General features: G+C 38.6%; 2 protein-coding genes across 6 annotated transcripts in view; one reads left to right on the top strand and one right to left on the bottom strand.

Moving 5' to 3' along the window:
• Positions 1-10,990, bottom strand: part of tasor2 (transcription activation suppressor family member 2) — a 24,239-nt gene extending 13,249 nt beyond the window's left edge. Inside the window, exons 1-12 of one of the 4 annotated variants that reach the window (XM_071494692.1) lie at positions 10,698-10,990; positions 6,678-6,826; positions 6,453-6,548; positions 6,295-6,367; positions 4,383-4,474; positions 4,146-4,283; positions 3,687-3,820; positions 3,548-3,564; positions 3,002-3,101; positions 2,802-2,896; positions 2,573-2,679; positions 777-849 (exon numbers count right to left, since the gene is read on the bottom strand). In XM_071494692.1, the coding sequence (XP_071350793.1) occupies positions 777-849; positions 2,573-2,679; positions 2,802-2,896; positions 3,002-3,101; positions 3,548-3,564; positions 3,687-3,820; positions 4,146-4,283; positions 4,383-4,474; positions 6,295-6,367; positions 6,453-6,548; positions 6,678-6,826; positions 10,698-10,755 (1,132 nt within the window). In that variant the 5' untranslated portion in view covers positions 10,756-10,990. Of the gene's footprint in view, positions 1-776; positions 850-2,572; positions 2,680-2,801; positions 2,897-3,001; positions 3,102-3,547; positions 3,565-3,686; positions 3,821-4,145; positions 4,284-4,382; positions 4,475-6,294; positions 6,368-6,452; positions 6,549-6,677; positions 6,827-7,102; positions 7,241-10,697 lie in introns of those variants that run through there. The other 3 variants (XM_071494712.1, XM_071494719.1, XM_071494701.1) reach the window with 3 other exon arrangements.
• Positions 7,406-16,329, top strand: LOC139630903 (ankyrin repeat and SOCS box protein 13-like). 2 transcript variants are annotated; one of them, XM_071494755.1, is made up of 6 exons: positions 7,406-7,571; positions 12,224-12,423; positions 12,551-12,701; positions 13,559-13,693; positions 14,668-14,859; positions 14,958-16,329. In XM_071494755.1, exons 1-6 carry the CDS (start codon positions 7,406-7,408, stop codon positions 15,104-15,106), a joined length of 993 nt encoding a protein of 330 aa, XP_071350856.1. In that variant the 3' UTR covers positions 15,107-16,329. The 2 variants fall into 2 exon arrangements, with proteins under 2 accessions (XP_071350856.1, XP_071350862.1); XM_071494761.1 differs by lacking the exon at positions 7,406-7,571 and adding an exon at positions 11,091-11,287.

The raw sequence follows: 16,329 nt of genomic DNA, 5'->3' as shown, positions 1-16,329 counted from the left end.
AGCAAATTTTTCATGAGACAGATAATTATTGTTGGGCATCCAGACCCGTTTCCAAATCCAAACTTCCAATTCCAAAGGAATCAATGAGAAATTTAGATTTAGATTCTGCTCATCAGTTCTCTCACTGGTTCTAGTTTAAGTTTCAGTACCAGGACATGTTTAGTCTACTGGTGTACTATGTGGCAAATGTGTTCCATGCAATGGGGGATGCACTACTAACATGCCAAAACACCTTCATCAGCATGGTATGCACATTAACGAGTGTACAGTGTTTGACATATGATGTCGTTCTCTCTCTCCTGCCTCCTTGTCCTCAGTTCTGTTATAAGACAATTAAATAACCCGTGATTTATTCTTAATGAGTAAGAAAACTAGCTTTACTTGATCAAATTGCTAAAAACACACAGTTTTTAGTATGTCAAATTTGTGCAAATACTGCAATTAATAATACTGTTTGGAGAGGACAAAGAACTGCATGGACCAAGGTCATCACATGTAGTTACAGAACACACACCTTGTCACAGATTCAAACAATGAACTGCTTGCTGCCATGCATGTTATACGTGGATAAGTCATGGCCTTTCAAGGTTTTTAAAATTTTAAGTTATTTCTGTGAAATAAGCATGTGACCTGTTTCAACCCCACTCTCAAAGAATTGGAAATGAGAATCACTTAGAATTGGAATTGATAGGCAGAATCAAAATTGTAATAATCAGAATCGTTAGATTCCAAATGATACCCAAACCAACTATATTGTCATCATTTTTATATCTTACCATCATATGTGAGGAAATAAGAGGAGTGCAACAGGATAAGAAAACCACCGTCGTTCAGCGCAACAGGAAGAGCCTGTGCAAAAAAGAGGTTGTCAGTTACATTTTTTTAAACATCAGACATAAAGTCAAATCCACCACATAAAAAACTGAGAAAGAGGTCAAAATAAATTATATTCAGAAATAAGTATATAGAGTTTCCTGATATGGGTGCTTTTGACATTTTTATGAATTTGTTAAGTAAAGAAAATACATTTTTAGTGCTTTACACACTGGGATGGAATTTACTCAAATGATAATTATGTTGTTAACTAGAAATCTGGACAGATTTGAGAGACAATAAATCTATATTTATGGATTCGGAGCTCAGAGTAGGATTTCCATAAGTTTTGGATCATGATACAAGGATAAAACAGATGCTCTGTTGTTTCTTTATTTATGTGGATCTGTCGGGATTAAACTACAATGGTGCGTCCAATACATCCATAGGTGCATTGCTTTATATCTTGCAGCAAGGAATTGTGGGACTGCATTTTCTCGTGTCCTTTCATAAAGGATGATCCAGTGTTTCTTCTGCTAAAGGAGATAAGATAGGAAGCACTGAAGCTCCTTTCCTTATCATTTAGATAATTTGAACACCTCTTATCATGACTGCCGCTTAGATACTTCCAGGTCATTTAATCCAGTTAGGAATCTTCCAAAACAAAAAGGATTTTTCAACTGCTGCCAAGCGTCAGCCAAATTCAGCCCTCTGTGTTTGTGTTAGAGGCGACAGAATATCTTTCTTATTTAGTCTCTCACACATCGCCAAGGTTTGTGCAAAAAGTCGCTAGATTTGTGGCTAGGTGCTTTTTTGAAAAAAGTCTCCAAATCTGGAAACTTGTGCTAATTTGTTAACACTGCAGGCTATAAACACCCCTCTAACAGAAACTGTTTATGCCAATATTGGAGATATACTGTATATATGTATATCACTCAACTCTATCACTCAGTCAGTCAGTCAGTCAGTCAATCATGTGATTATAAGGCTGGCCCTGCTGTTGCAGTCCAGCATAAAATCCAAAATCCAAATCAAGCCGTTCCCAGAAGATAAGGCCAGGGCTGAATGTCTGTCCCAGTCCAACCATGGCTCTCTCCATGCCTGTCCAATTTTCACTTTTTACCTCAGTTTCTATGAGTTACCCCCTTTGCCTCTTCTGAGAAATGGGCTCTTTTTTGCCAGGTTGAGTTTCCACAGTTAGTCTGACCGTTCCATCGACCGCCATGTACGCCACATGGGGAAAGCTACCGATAGCTACAGGGGGAAAAACGTACTGTCCTCTTTCTGTTTTGGTCGTGGGGTGGGAGGTGCACTTCTTTTGTGCTGTAAATTGAGCCCTCATTTTTCTGTTGAATTTTGTGCAGAGAATTGCAGAGCTAAAACGAGGCTTAGATTGTCATTATTCTATAGCCATTACATTGTGCAATCAATATTTACTTCATAATGATAAGTTAAAACAAAAACAACAAAAAAAAGTTGTCTATTGTCACTTCAATTGTTTAAGTCATTCTTTGATAAAGGAAAAACACCAATCTCTTGCTGGTTACAGTTGTAAAAAGAGACAGAGTTGCTTCATTCTCTGTTTCATGTCAGTGTAAATTGAGTACTTCAGGTTTCTGATTGATAGCCAAACTGATTATACAAATAAAACACCACTTATGGGCTCTGATAAATTATGATTTGTCATTTTCTTTGGGCATTTTATGGAAGCAATGACTGAGTCTTACAATGGCTTAAAGGTTGTAATAAACATACTTACAAGATCTTTCTCCTTGATTTGCTGCAGAAGTAGAGACAGTGAGTTGGTTTCTTCCACCTCGGAAGAAATCAGCTCACTCAGACTGCAGTATACGCCATCCAGACAGACTGAAAGACAGCAAAAAAGCCAAATTCTTTACTGCATACTAAATCCAGGAATTATGTTCAAATATTCCCCAAATTTACTCCTGGATAATCAAGATATTCTTTCTGACATCTTGAAAACACACCTTCACCGGAGAAGCAGCTTTCAAAGACAGCTCTTGGCAACAGCTGTATGAGATCTGACATGGAAATTGCTCTGTCAACTTTGACCACTGGTGGCCTTAAGTGGGGAAAAAAGACAAATACAGAATATAGCTAAAATAACTCAATGATCTAAGTCAATAAAGAATACAGCATGTATTTTCTATATGCACATTTAACTTACAGTTTTGCAGGAATCAAGGCCCCTGCAGTAGACTTCAGTGCAACATTGTAGAACTGGGTGCCTATTTGAAGCTGGCCCCTCCAGGGCAAATAATGACAAACTGAAATAAAATACAACCATTAAGAAGTTATTTGCGTGTTCATTAGAGTCCATCTTTAGTAAACACTTTATTGAGTATAGCTGTAAAGTGACATGATATTTATATCATTATAAGATTCATAAATGTAGAGTCTGTGACAGAGCTGTTGTACTGCATTGCAATAGATTGTATAGGTGTACAGTGGCTAGTCAGTGTATGTTCACATACAAATAACTAAACAAATAACTGAATTACTGCCATTATTTAAAACTGTGCGAGGTGTAATATTCTTTCACGAATGGATAGCTATGTGTTAGGTTTGATTACATATTATTCATACAGTCTCAAATATGGGCTGTTTCTGTAGCTGAATTACAAAATAATAAACCTTATGGCTGTGATATTGTACTTCTTTTTGACAGCAAATTATATGAGAAACACGGCTGGATTTGCTATGTGTTACTTACCCTGCTTTTCCTCCTCACTGAAAAGAGAAATTAAGAAAGAATTAATTAATAGAACTTAAATATTGTATTGAATTGTATTAGATTACAAATATACTACAATTCTCAGGGCGGAGCATGCGTTGCTATAGTGTCACAGTACCTTGTCTCCTGTGGTGCTACAAGTGTTGCTTTGGTGTCCGTATATGAAAACGATACAATAGCGAAAGGACAGGCAGCACTGGGAGACTGAGAGGTTTCATTGCTTCGATCACCTAACAGCTCGTACATGTAATACTGCAAGACCAAAACAAGAGGCACATGAGCTGCCAGATGTCCTTTCATTTTTCCTTCTTTACATGCTGTAATGTACTGAGGTGCACAACAGTACTCACAAAGATGCATCTACACACAGTCATATAAGAAGGAAACAAATACCACTACCACAACATCTAAGGACCAATACAATACTAGTTAAATCTTCAATGTTTTCATGAAATCAGTACAGTGTGTTCCAGTGGCTTTCACATTTCTGCACAATTTTAGTTCTATATTAAGTGAGGAAGTGAAAAATATCTGCCGAATGAACAAATTAAACACATCTACACATGCCTCCTCTTACCTGGGTTCTCTCAAAAGCAAGAAAGGAGCTCGTTTGGGCAGAAACTGAGGGCAGCTGTTCTGACACATGGCAGTCAAACTCCACAGTGGGTGCTGTGAAATGCTGGGTGTAGTTCTCTACAACCTTTTTAACTCTCCCCTGGTGGTAACCACAGAGGGACATTGATTAAATTCATAAAGTTATATTTTTTTCTTTGAATGATAACACATTGGCCACATTTCTCCATTTTTTAGGTACCTTTGTCAGCCTGATGATGGCAATGTATCCAGATTTCCCATGATACCAGCGATTCAGATCCAAACAGTCAGAGTACATTGATATGTAAACACCTGAGCAAACACAGAAAACTTTCACTTAATGTGTAGAAATAAACAGAGGGAGGGTGAATTATTTAGATTAGGAGACATCATAAAAAAACTACAATGTTTAACTCATAACTTTGTAGTGACTTTCCAAACTCTCCTATAGCAGCACAGCCACACCTTAAAAGATGAATGTTTCACAATTGTCAAGGACACACCACACGTTTATCACATTATCTGAATGACCTCACCCACTGTGGGATCTAAAAGGGATGAACATTAACATGAACACTTTAGGAATTATTGATCCAAATTATTGGTGTTTTCTAGTGGCATTAGAATGTAGCTAAAACTCAGCAAAAGTAGCTGCTACTGCTAATACATGCTAATATATATATATATATATATATATATATATATATATATATATATATATATATATATATATATATATATTATATTAAGGCTTAAAAAGAGGTTGTTTGACAGGAGTATTACATTAGCCAGCTGAAGGATAAAGGGAGTGCATTGCTGTTTTCTCACTGAAGGCTGCTTTTATAGGCCTGTACATGTCTCACAACATAGTGTCTTTTCTGCAGTGAGGTAAGAGCCATTTTGAAAGTACAGTCAAGTTACTGTGTACAGGCCTTCAGACATCAGGTTATTAAAATATAAAAAGCACAACTAAATAATTACAATTAATTAAAATATGAATGAGGATAAGTAAGACACTTGACAAAGACTCAACTCAGCTCTCTTTCTAATGGAAAACAAGTTACAAATCTGAACATAGCAGGTAAAGCAAACAGTCAGTGACAGGTTTGGCAGGTTTGGTGGGTTTTTTTCTACTCCCTCACCTGCAGTCTGCTGTGAAAGTGAGGGAAGTAACAGTAGCAAATGAAGACAGTATAACCTTCCCAAATGTCTCTTAAATCCATAAAGAAAGTTGATAGTTCTAATGTTAGGTGTTTGTTATGAGAGGGTACCTAACAAAATCTGCTAAATGACATTTTTAACCTGTACAAAAACTAAAACAGATCAAAATAGGAATGGATGCTAAGTAAAACAGAGATCCTCATGCAACACTGCTATATTTGATTACATGTGACACTATGGGGCTCTTGTTTTCTTGTTCCATTTCAGTGTAATTTCATACTACTGTCCACTGAAAAACAGCTCCACATAAAGGACTTTGACCAGTGTTTATACCCGATAGCCTCTACACTTATCACAGCTTAGAGCAGGTAGAAGCCTAATACAGAAAAGCTTTGAGAAGCAACATTTCTAACTTAAACTTATAAGTAAAAGTGCATGTTTACAGTTAAGGGAGATCAGTGCTGCAGTGTGCAGTGACACGGGTTATAAATGAAAACACTGACTTTCTCCCTCCAACGCCCTTCACATCCTGAATTTCTTTACACCAGATTATAGTTTCTGTTTCACAACGCATTCTTCCACTTTCATTTGTATACATTTATACAGCTCTTTAACTTGCTTTCACTTTCAAAGGCAGGGGAGCACCAGGCACTCAGCATGGACTATACTTCAGCTTGACCTGCACAACAGATTCTTCACCACAGACAGTGTCCCGGATATGACAATCAAGGTAATAACTACTTTAAACAAACAAGAAAGACTTAATATAGTTCTTTGTAATGAGTAAGTATATTTAAGTTATATGTTACAGCAATTGCGCATAAGTCTAGAACGGGCATTTTCTGCATAGAAATACGACCTCTTTTTTGTTCAAGGCTGAGCTGTAGCATGCATAACTAAACTGTTCTGATGAGCTCACCACTTATAGACATAGTGGCAGTTTGAGGAAGTAAAAATAAATCCTAATTTACCTTTCCGAGGATCTCCCAGAGTTGTACATGTACTGTTTCCTGTGAGAACACCAGTTTCTCCAAGCGCATGAGCCTAGTAAGAATAAGAACATCAGCATGATCAGAAGATATGTAGGAACACGTATTGTCTCCGGTGTGGCAGTGTGTCTTGTCTGTACCTTGTTGACATCATCAAACAGTAAAAATCCATAGGATTCTTTCAAATCCTCCTCTGAATATCCTGCTTCTTTTCTCTTTGCTCTGAAGGCATCATACTGACGTGAAGAAGAAATAAAAATCAGTGTTATGAAATGCCATTTTCATTTCTTGTTGAGATTACCCTTTTCTGTTTGCAATTTCTGTTTCCATGCCTTATTTTTTATTTGCAAAAGTTGTAAACAGACCTTTTCCTCCAGAACTGGATTCTTAACCAAGACTGCGGACTTGTATTTGAAAGACTGCTTTGACTCTTCATACAAGTACGCACTTTGAAGAGGAGCCAAAATACTGTTTTGAAAGACGTCAGAAGTGTCTGAAACAGGCTCTAACACACCTGAAAGTGGATAAAAACACAAACATGAGCACAGCACACAAGCGACGCAGCGAAAATACAGCACATTGGGTTTTTGTTTACTGTAAAAAAAAAAAAAAAAAAGTTTCACAAGCCTAGGACTATTTGTCCTGTGACAGACAACACAGTCTACTCGTCATTTCCCGTCGGTGCATATAAAAATAATATGTCCATATGAAAGGTATGGGTGGTGAAACAAATCTCCAAGCCAAATCTCTTGTTTAGATTAAAGTTACAGGAAGGGAAAAGGCTCGTCACCTTTACTCGAGGCACCACCATTTCCACTTTCCATTGCTGAACTCTTATGAAATCTGTCGCTCCCCCTTTGCCCTTCGTTGGAAACAGTTGTCTCTGGATTTAAGCATTACAGCAGAATTATAAAGTCCCATGTATTTTGTGTCCAATAATCCTTTTAAAGTCACTTGGGCTTTCGCCGCAGTTTCGACAGACATATTAATGCGACAACCAGGAAGTTACAAAATAGACGACAGCCCAGACGTGTAGGAGCAAATATATCCACTAAAATCTATTTCATCGCTTCACGGGTAATAAATCCGTTTAATGATGAAAGCTCGTAAGTCCCCGACGTGTATCCATGCGTGGGCTATGGGCGCATGTTTAGTCCGTTTCGAAAAAGAAACAGAAACCTATCGAGAGGAAAGCATCCATCTTGAACGTCCGCACCAAACTGTGGCGGTGGCGAGGCGGCTGTTAAAGCTATGGCGAGGTTAGTTTGAGGCTGCGGTCCTCGCTTCTGCTTTCTGCTTCCTCTTTCCCCTGAAAATGAATGATTGATAGCTATATAACTATATAACTATACTGCCGATGTCACATGATAAAAAACTATATCCGAGTACACCGCGTATTCTGCAATACAGTGGTTTGATGAAGCTGCAGATGGAGGAAGTTAGGATCAGTGGTTACATATGATTAGCATCCTGTATATTCACCATCACATCCATCCTCTCAAAATTAACCAAGTGGAGGCACCAGATTTGGGTCCAGGTTTTATTTCTACTCATGATAACAAATCAGTATTTCTGACAGAAAATGGAGTGATAACAATTCACCGCCAATGAGGTAAACGACAATTTAAAGCTTGATTAGGGAATATTTTTGATATCAACTTCAGTGGGGCCATGACTGCTGTGAACTCCCAACTATCCAACTCTATGCAGGTTTGAGTCACTTCCACCTTTTTCCTTTCTAGTCCCAAACATTGCTTGTGTGGTTGAGTCTCTGGGCTCTCACCACCAAAATATGCATACCATGGCTATTTCGCTTCTTTATTACTCCATATAAAATGAATACTCAGTCGTTTGCTCTGTAGTTAGCTGTAAAATGAGGTTTTGGACATTTATTCATAATCATTTTGTATCATTACAAACAACAAACAACAGCTGTTGCTGCACGACAATAATTTTCACATCTATAAAATGCAGCACAACAATGTGGGATTGTTCGCTGAAAGTAGCGTCCATGCCATGGACGCTACTTTCCATATGGGCACTACTTTTTCGTTCCAGTGTAGAATGTTTTAGGGGACTTTAATGATTAAATTTACACACTCAAACACTGAATAGGGAATGATTTTTTTGTTTGTTTGTTTGTTTTTCAGTTGATTTTTTGTGTTGCAATACAAGATGAAATAAATGTTTTAATAGATTTATACTTATAAAACTACAGGTGACCATTTCTAGTAAGTGCACGCTAGCTGATGGCCAGTTATTTCAGCAAGTGCCCCAACACACCATGTCTTCACATTTAAGTTTTAATTAAAGCCAGATGAGTATGATCTTTCTATAATCTTAACCAAGTGTTTATTATTGTACTTATGACAACGCTGCCATAGCGTTTAGCAAAGTGATCATTTTAGCCCAAATCACAATGATTAACAAACTTATTTTCACTTATTTTAATCCAAACCGCACTTAAACAAATTGTTTTGTGCCTAAACTTAACCAGACCTTTGCCATAGAGTTGTCACATCATGATTTTAGAAGAAAAAGACAAATAACATTGTCGTGTTGATCAAATCAAAAAACGCATCATGCTAGAGGGCATAGATTGACAGTGTCTTTTGTTATTTCATGAGAAGGATTTATTGGTAAATGTGCCTGCCAGCAGGAAACAACAGAGTCGTCAGAGCATACTGAAATGACCTAGACATCAATCTGAGGAATTGGTGGACCAATTTTATAAATCAGAAAATGTCTGACTTTGTTGCAACCTAGTGATAGTATAAAAAAAGACACTGTCTAAAAAAGTAACAAGAATATGGCATTAATGTGTATATCTACTGCAAGCTGGATAAAGTGAGCCACTTTAGCAGAAATAAGGCCTCTGGAGTACAGAGGGGGGAACATCTTGCAACACTTCATCTTAACCTGTTGGTTAAGATAAAGGTTGGTTAATATTTGCCACATATTTCAGTACATGAAATGCCCTAGCTCGCAGTGGCTGAGACTCTTATCTTTATATTTTTCATTTAGTAAGTAACCGCAATGAAATATGAGTAAATACAAGTAGTTATTTTGGTTGTATGAGCATGACATACAATTTTAGAAACTGCCTGGAAGATTAACATGAAACATAGTGCCATAATACTGAATTCACATTTATGACATTTCGAGGGTTGTTGTTAAGGGGTTTTTCACTCTGATATCAGTGCTCACATTCTGATGCAACCTAAAAGATCTCACAAGCCTCCACTGTTTCCACTGCATTTTCAAACACTTCTTGGCCAAAAGGAAATGCTACAACATATCCAGAAAAAATTATGTTGGTTTGTGTTTGTGCCACTTTCATACCAGAACTGAAAATTGTATGTGGGTTTATGGTGTAGCCTAGGCAACTACAACGAAGTCTGACTGGAAACTTAACGTTTGAACTCTACGCTTTATTGGTTGCCAGACATGTTACACAAACAAATAGAAGCAGCATTATTATGTTTCTTGGCAACAACAAGAAATAAGCAATGATGCACAATGACAACACTATAGTTGCACATATTTAATGTTGATGCTTGCTATGGAGACGACATCAAAGAAGAATGAGGTTTAGTTCAACATGCCAGCCCAAACTAAAATGTATAACAACCTTTGTTTGCATACAAATGCGTCACAATAGGTGGTAACATTCAAACTCTCAGAGTGGTGAAAGAGGCTACTGCTCTTCCACTAAATTCAGTTCTGGCAAAGTAATGTACCACTTGCAAGCTCAAAATCTCAGCTCATACGCCACAGACATGTAAGACAGGAAGACTCCATGCACCTGCCCAAATATTATGTTTTACAAAGGGGAACCCCAGGAGTTGCTCGGCTGTTTTACACTACGACATGACATATTTAACTGCAGTGAGCAAGGAGCTACTGAGGGTTGGCCACTCTAATGACATGGGGATTCCTGGTGTTTTTCTTTGCAACTAAATCCTAATGACTGATACTACTGACAATAAGGAGGCCAACATAGTTGACCAAAAAGTCTTAACAGCTTTTGTGGTGTGGGATCATTTTCAGTATGTGATAACACTGGGGAAAACTACTTTTCCTTCTCCACACGGAAATGAAGGAGCATGACTCTGAATGTGGAACAAATATTAGCCAAATGTAAATGGGGATAATGACTGAGTTTGCTAAATGAGCCATTAGCAGTAAACACTAATTCCACCAAAACCAAGGAAACTTAGGCAAGAATTACATGTGCAAAGTAATAAACAATAAATAAATAAAGGGATAGCTCCACTGACAGTCATGGTCACAGCATATTTTGTCTTAGTGAGTGTCACACTAGCTAAAGTTAGCCATCTTAGCTTCTAAAAAAAACAAAACAATCAAAAAGAAAACATTCCTACCTGTGTTCTTGCAAACATCATTGTCTGTGCATTGTAGTATAATTTTAAGAGATTGCATTGTATACGTTACATCACTTAAAAGCTTTGTTTTTACGGGTTAATCCAATAGCTAGCTAGCTATTACTTATTTATACTGGTACAGCAAGCTAGCTAAACTCTGATTCATTTCCACACTCTGGAAACTCAGGAGAAAGGCCCAGGCAGTTAAAGCAATAAATAAACAAATAATTAAGGCTTATTATTTACTTTTACGCATGTGTTAGTGTCCTATGTTCTTTAACTCTTAACTCAGTCAATTATTTAACTCGACTTTTGGAGACGTTCAATGATCTCCTCCTTTGTAGGCAAGTCGCCTACATTTCCCAGCATCCCACACCATTGTTTATTCGGGCTGCTGCGCCTCAGCGGCTCTGACGGGGCGCACGGCTGCCCGGCGTGTTTCTGTAACAATGCGGAGCTTTCAGTCTTTATTCCTCCTCTGCTCCACAATAAATTACGTGCTCGGCTGAATCTACGCGGTTCACGGAGAAGACAGCGGTAACATGAGATGGAGATCACTCGGGCCAGGCCGTCCTTGTATGGAGAAATCGGTAAGTAGCTTAGAGTCGGTGACCAACAGTGGCCCAGTCCACCTGCGTTATCTGAGCCCAGGGCTGGAGGGGTTTGGTAGCTGCGATAAGACCAGCTGTCATTAGCCTTCATTTCATGGCGACCTATAGCTGGACCTATAGCTGGACCTATAGCTGGACCTATAGCTGGACCTATGTGCTTTCTTACAGTGGTTGTTCATGTGGGAGCACGGCAGTGAGGCCGGTAGACACTGAGGTGCATGTTGTGCAACTGCACCAGCACCTGAATCAGTGAAAGGACAACGACCTCAGACCCGGCTTTCTTTGCTCTGTGACAGCAAATGTGAAATACTTGAGTAATGATTAATGACCCCACAACACACGCCTTACAATGTAATTCACCGTTGTGCTATTATGATGGCTTGGATTATACTAGACCTGCAGTGATTAGTTGTCAGTAGAAATAAAATTAATAGGCAACTGTTTTTTGTAATTGTTTCAGTCATTTTTCAAACAAAGTTTTGAAATGTTTAATGGCTTCAGTTTTTATATTATAGTAAATTGAATATTTAGTTGTTGTTTTTTTTTTTGACTGTTGCTGCTCTAGGATATTGTGATGAGAATTGATTCCTATCTGTTTTGTTTTATAGACAAAACAACAAATTGAGAAAATAATTAGCAGATTAATTGATGATGAAAATAATCATGAGTTTCAGCTTATACATACAATACGTGTGATTTTTTTTCTGTGCCCCTTTCTGTGCCGTTTAATGAGGAGGATGGACATGATTTGTGAAACATTAAAAGCTTCCAAACCTGGGTATTGTGTTAAATAGCTGTTGCTTAATGTGCAGAAGAGAGAATTTTATTAATCATAAGTCAACACCCAGACACCCACAAAACTTAAACATTATGAACAGACCGGCTCAGTCTTTGTTTGGTTTCACATATTTGCAGCTCATGGTCTTGGATTCTGGACAGACCGGTCAGCAGTGCATGAAGCTGCTGCACAAGGCAGAGCCCTCCAGCTGCAGCAGCTGATTGAGGGAGGTGCAGCAGTTAACATCGTGGCTGTTGACTCCATCACCCCGCTGCATGAGGCGTGTATACAGGGACAGACCCAATGTGTCAGATTGCTGCTGGACGCTGGTGCACAGGTGAGCTGGAGTCAGAAATGCTTCAACAACAAGGAACGTTTCACAAGAGAATCAAGCCAAGTCAGCGGCTTTCTTGATTTGACAGATTGATGTATGTGTGACTTAGTTATACCTCTATCTCCCACAGGTGGATGCTCGTAACATCGATGGTAGCACTCCCTTGTGCGACGCCTGTGCAGCTGGTAGCCTTGAATGTGTTAAGCTACTGTTGGAGTATGGAGCGACAGTTAACCCTCCACTGTTTACCTTCTCGCCTCTTCATGAGGCTTGCATGGGAGGTGCGTCCTGTTACATACAACATGAGACAGGAATGTACTTATAGCCATATGTTTGCGTCACTGGTCTCACATTTCCAGACAGGATTCCTCAGTGTTTGTACTGTGTTAAAAATCTGGGGGAACTAGTTCTCTGTCTTGGTGGAAAACGTGTACAAAGGTTATGTTCTTAAATAAATCAGGATAACTAAAGCAGGCCTTAACTACACAAAGTTCCTCAGTTTTTGTTTTTTTTTTTTTGAATAGTGCTAGGAGCATAGACTATATGCAAGAAGCCTGGCAGGGAGGAGTTTTACCCACTTCATAAGCAGCTGGAAAACATTTTCAAAGTTTTTCCCAGAGGTAGGGGCTTGACAGACAAAAACGAACAAAGAGCTGAACAGAGAAAGCAGAATGCAATCCCCTACCAATGGCAAGCTTGTCCCTGTGGTCCTGAGCTCTCGACTGTTGAGCTCTTGATTCATATTTAAAAGCCTTTCAAGATGTAGCAATTAAAAAAAAAAAAAAAAACAAATCACACAATCCCCAGTAAGACTATTAGATCATATTCTTACTGTTTCAGTGCCTTAGCAAGCACTGGAAAATAGTCAGATGATTGCAGTATTGATATGAAAACAGTGATGACTGTAGGGAGAAATCTTTAAAGTGAAACCTCAGCCAAAATCTATTCAGGCTGAACAACAGCTCCCGTCCTCTGTGAAGGACGAAACATATTACAGCCCCCTTTCAAGCCCACAGGAAATGAGTCTCTCCTCGCCTCCAGGGATTTTTTTTCCCAGCTGTGCTTGGAAAGATGATATGCTTGCAGAGTATTTAAGTTTCTTCTAAATAGAAATGATTTTGCCTGTCTCTGACAACAGGTAATTCGGATTGTGTTCAGCTCATGATTGATCAAGGAGCTTTCATGGAGGCCCATGACTGCCACTATGGGACACCGCTTCATGTAGCCTGTGCCAGGCAACACTACGACTGCGCCAAAGTTCTCCTCAGTGCAGGTGAGTCCATGTTTATATTCTGCAAATCCAGAAATGGGTCAAATTAAGTATAACAATATTACCTGGATATGAAATTTAAAAAAAATAATTTTACTCATTAGAACTGCAATTAAATCATTGCTTGTGATCATTAAATCATCAAAAGCATTTTTGATAATGATCAATCAATCAGTCAAAGCAATCATAAAATGTTTTGAAGATCTGAGAAAATGAGAAACGACAAGATTTAAGCTATATTATGATACTACAGTAACCAGCTCATTACCACAAAATAAACTGCCCAGTCTCCATGGGACAATATTGATACTACCATAAAATTAGATAAATTTTTGTAAAGAGTTATTTTGTAAATCATCTTATTTTACTAATGTCTGTTGAGATGATTTACATTATTAATGGTAATTATATCCATTTTACAACTTAAAAATATCCTTATTTACATGTAGATATATATGACTCTGTGCACTTTGCCTAACGCGATCATAATTGTTTAGACTGGCAGAGTGATACACTGTAAGACAGTGAAGTGATGCAGCACGTTTGTTGTCTGTGTTATGTCATCCAATGGTTGAACCATTAATGTGGACCAAGTCACACAGAGGAAGCTGTGAAACTTTAACTTCACCCATGGCCAAAAGTGTTTTTAATGCTGCAACTACCGAGTTAACAGCGCTAAGAATAACATTACATTAATTGATCTCCCAGCTCCTCTGCAAACTGTGAAAATGGTTTTCTGCTCATTGTGTCTTTTAGTTGCTCTGACAGATACAAACTGAGAGCAGGCTCACTGCTGCACAATGAGTTTCCCCCATCTGGTTAAGCTTTGCTTACAGCTGGTTTGTTTTCACGTGTACTGCAAATGATATTTTCTTTATAAAATGCTCATGGCTTTTATAATTAATGTATAAACACAAACGCTGCAGGCAACAGAGCTACTTCTCTCACTCATGCAGTTCTGTCTTTCTTTCCTTCAGGGGCAAATGTTAATGCTGCCAAGCTACATGAGACTGCTCTTCATCATGCAGCCAAAACAAAGAACACTGACTTGGTTGAGCTACTTGTGGAATTTGGGGGGAATGTGTATGCCAAGGATAACCTGAACAAAAAACCCATCCAGTACACCAGTCTGGGATCTCCCTGTTACCTCTGCCTTGAGTTCTACGAGAGTAAGTTTTTTAAAAATAAGTGTGCATCCTGTCACTGTGTACTTAGATCACCAGTGAGCATCAGTAAAATATAACTTCCATTGTTTTCTCTTCCTTAGAGACTCCCCTCAGTCTACAGCAGATCAGCAGAGTGGCTGTTAGGAGGGCTCTTGGCACAAGAGCACGTGAAGTTGTTTACAAGCTGGGCTTACCCAATCGCATCATAAGCTTTCTCTCTTATATGCCACCTCCAGTTTTTGAAATTTAATCACCATGAGAAAGTTGCAGAGAAGATGCACCTCCAAGAAGGTTAAATCTAGACCTGTTATGTCTGCTGTGGATATCTCTTCAGAAAGTCATATGATAGGATGTTGTTGAAGTTGGAAGAAGTACAGCACTGATGAAAAGTCTGAACACTGTCAGACAAGTAGGATGCACAGAGATTACATTAAATACTGAGGCTGTTGATCCAAGCAAACTGAAAAAGGCTTAATTTGCTTATTCAGTTAGTGCTACATTAATAGATGTTTGACCATTAGGGGACAGAAAGACAGCCCTGATATACCATCAGCTTATCAAGACATTATTGCTAACCCATTAGCAAACAACTGCCTGCATACACATTCAGTCAGACACAGAGTATCATTAGCATCTGACTAGAGTTGTGTTTTCTGGCCAACAGTTTGTACTCGCTCACAAGAAGCCATTCATGTACTTCAGCTCTGCTGTTTCATGCTTGGCAGGTAGTAGAGAAGTGGTCACCCCTCAGTAGTCATTAGAGCTAAGACGTAACCATACAGTCTGAAGGGTGAAGGCTGAAAGACCATAGCCACGAACTAGTAAAGGCCATGCACATCAGGGGTAAACCTGCACAGGTGATTTGAATTATTCTGGCTGATCGGATCTCCTCTCAGGTGCGTGTGGGCGTGTACACACTGGCCATCAAGCACAGACTCTCCTGTTACCTTTTTGCACTTGTTAAGGCAGGACAAACCACACCTTCATCACACAAATTAGAACATTACAAATTTACAAAGTCCGGTAACCCACATAATCCCCGGCATGGCTCAGCTTGCCTTTGACCAGAGTGGCGGGCTGAGCAGAAGCAGAAGTATAGTCAGCCACAATGACTGAACACATCTTGAACATAGTTAATTCTCAGAGGCAACAGGCCCAAGCATTTCATATAATTTGTAGTCATTTAAGTCGAAGTTCATGTCAGTATTTGTCTGGTTTTATTTCTTACTGAGGAGCTTAAAATAAATAAACATGCGCTTGGCTCGCTCACGATGACCAAGTAAGTGTGAATGTAAGTGTGATTCACATCATAGATCCTGTGATACTTTATCCTTGAGGGTACATGAAGTGGTTTGAATAGGATTTGTATTTATTTGTATATATTCTGTGACTATTTATTTTTAATGTAAATTTGTAAATAATACAGATGGTTCTACCTCTATTTAATTTGTGTAAATAAATAGACCAAAACAA

Source organism: Trachinotus anak, unplaced genomic scaffold (assembly GCF_046630095.1).
Source record: "Trachinotus anak isolate AG129_WGS33_773 ecotype Australia unplaced genomic scaffold, CSIRO_AGI_Tana_v1 ptg000002l, whole genome shotgun sequence".
NCBI classification, from domain to species: domain Eukaryota; kingdom Metazoa; phylum Chordata; class Actinopteri; order Carangiformes; family Carangidae; genus Trachinotus; species Trachinotus anak.
The sequence above is the reverse complement of the archived record's forward strand: the minus strand, read 5'-3'. Positions and strand labels throughout refer to the sequence as shown.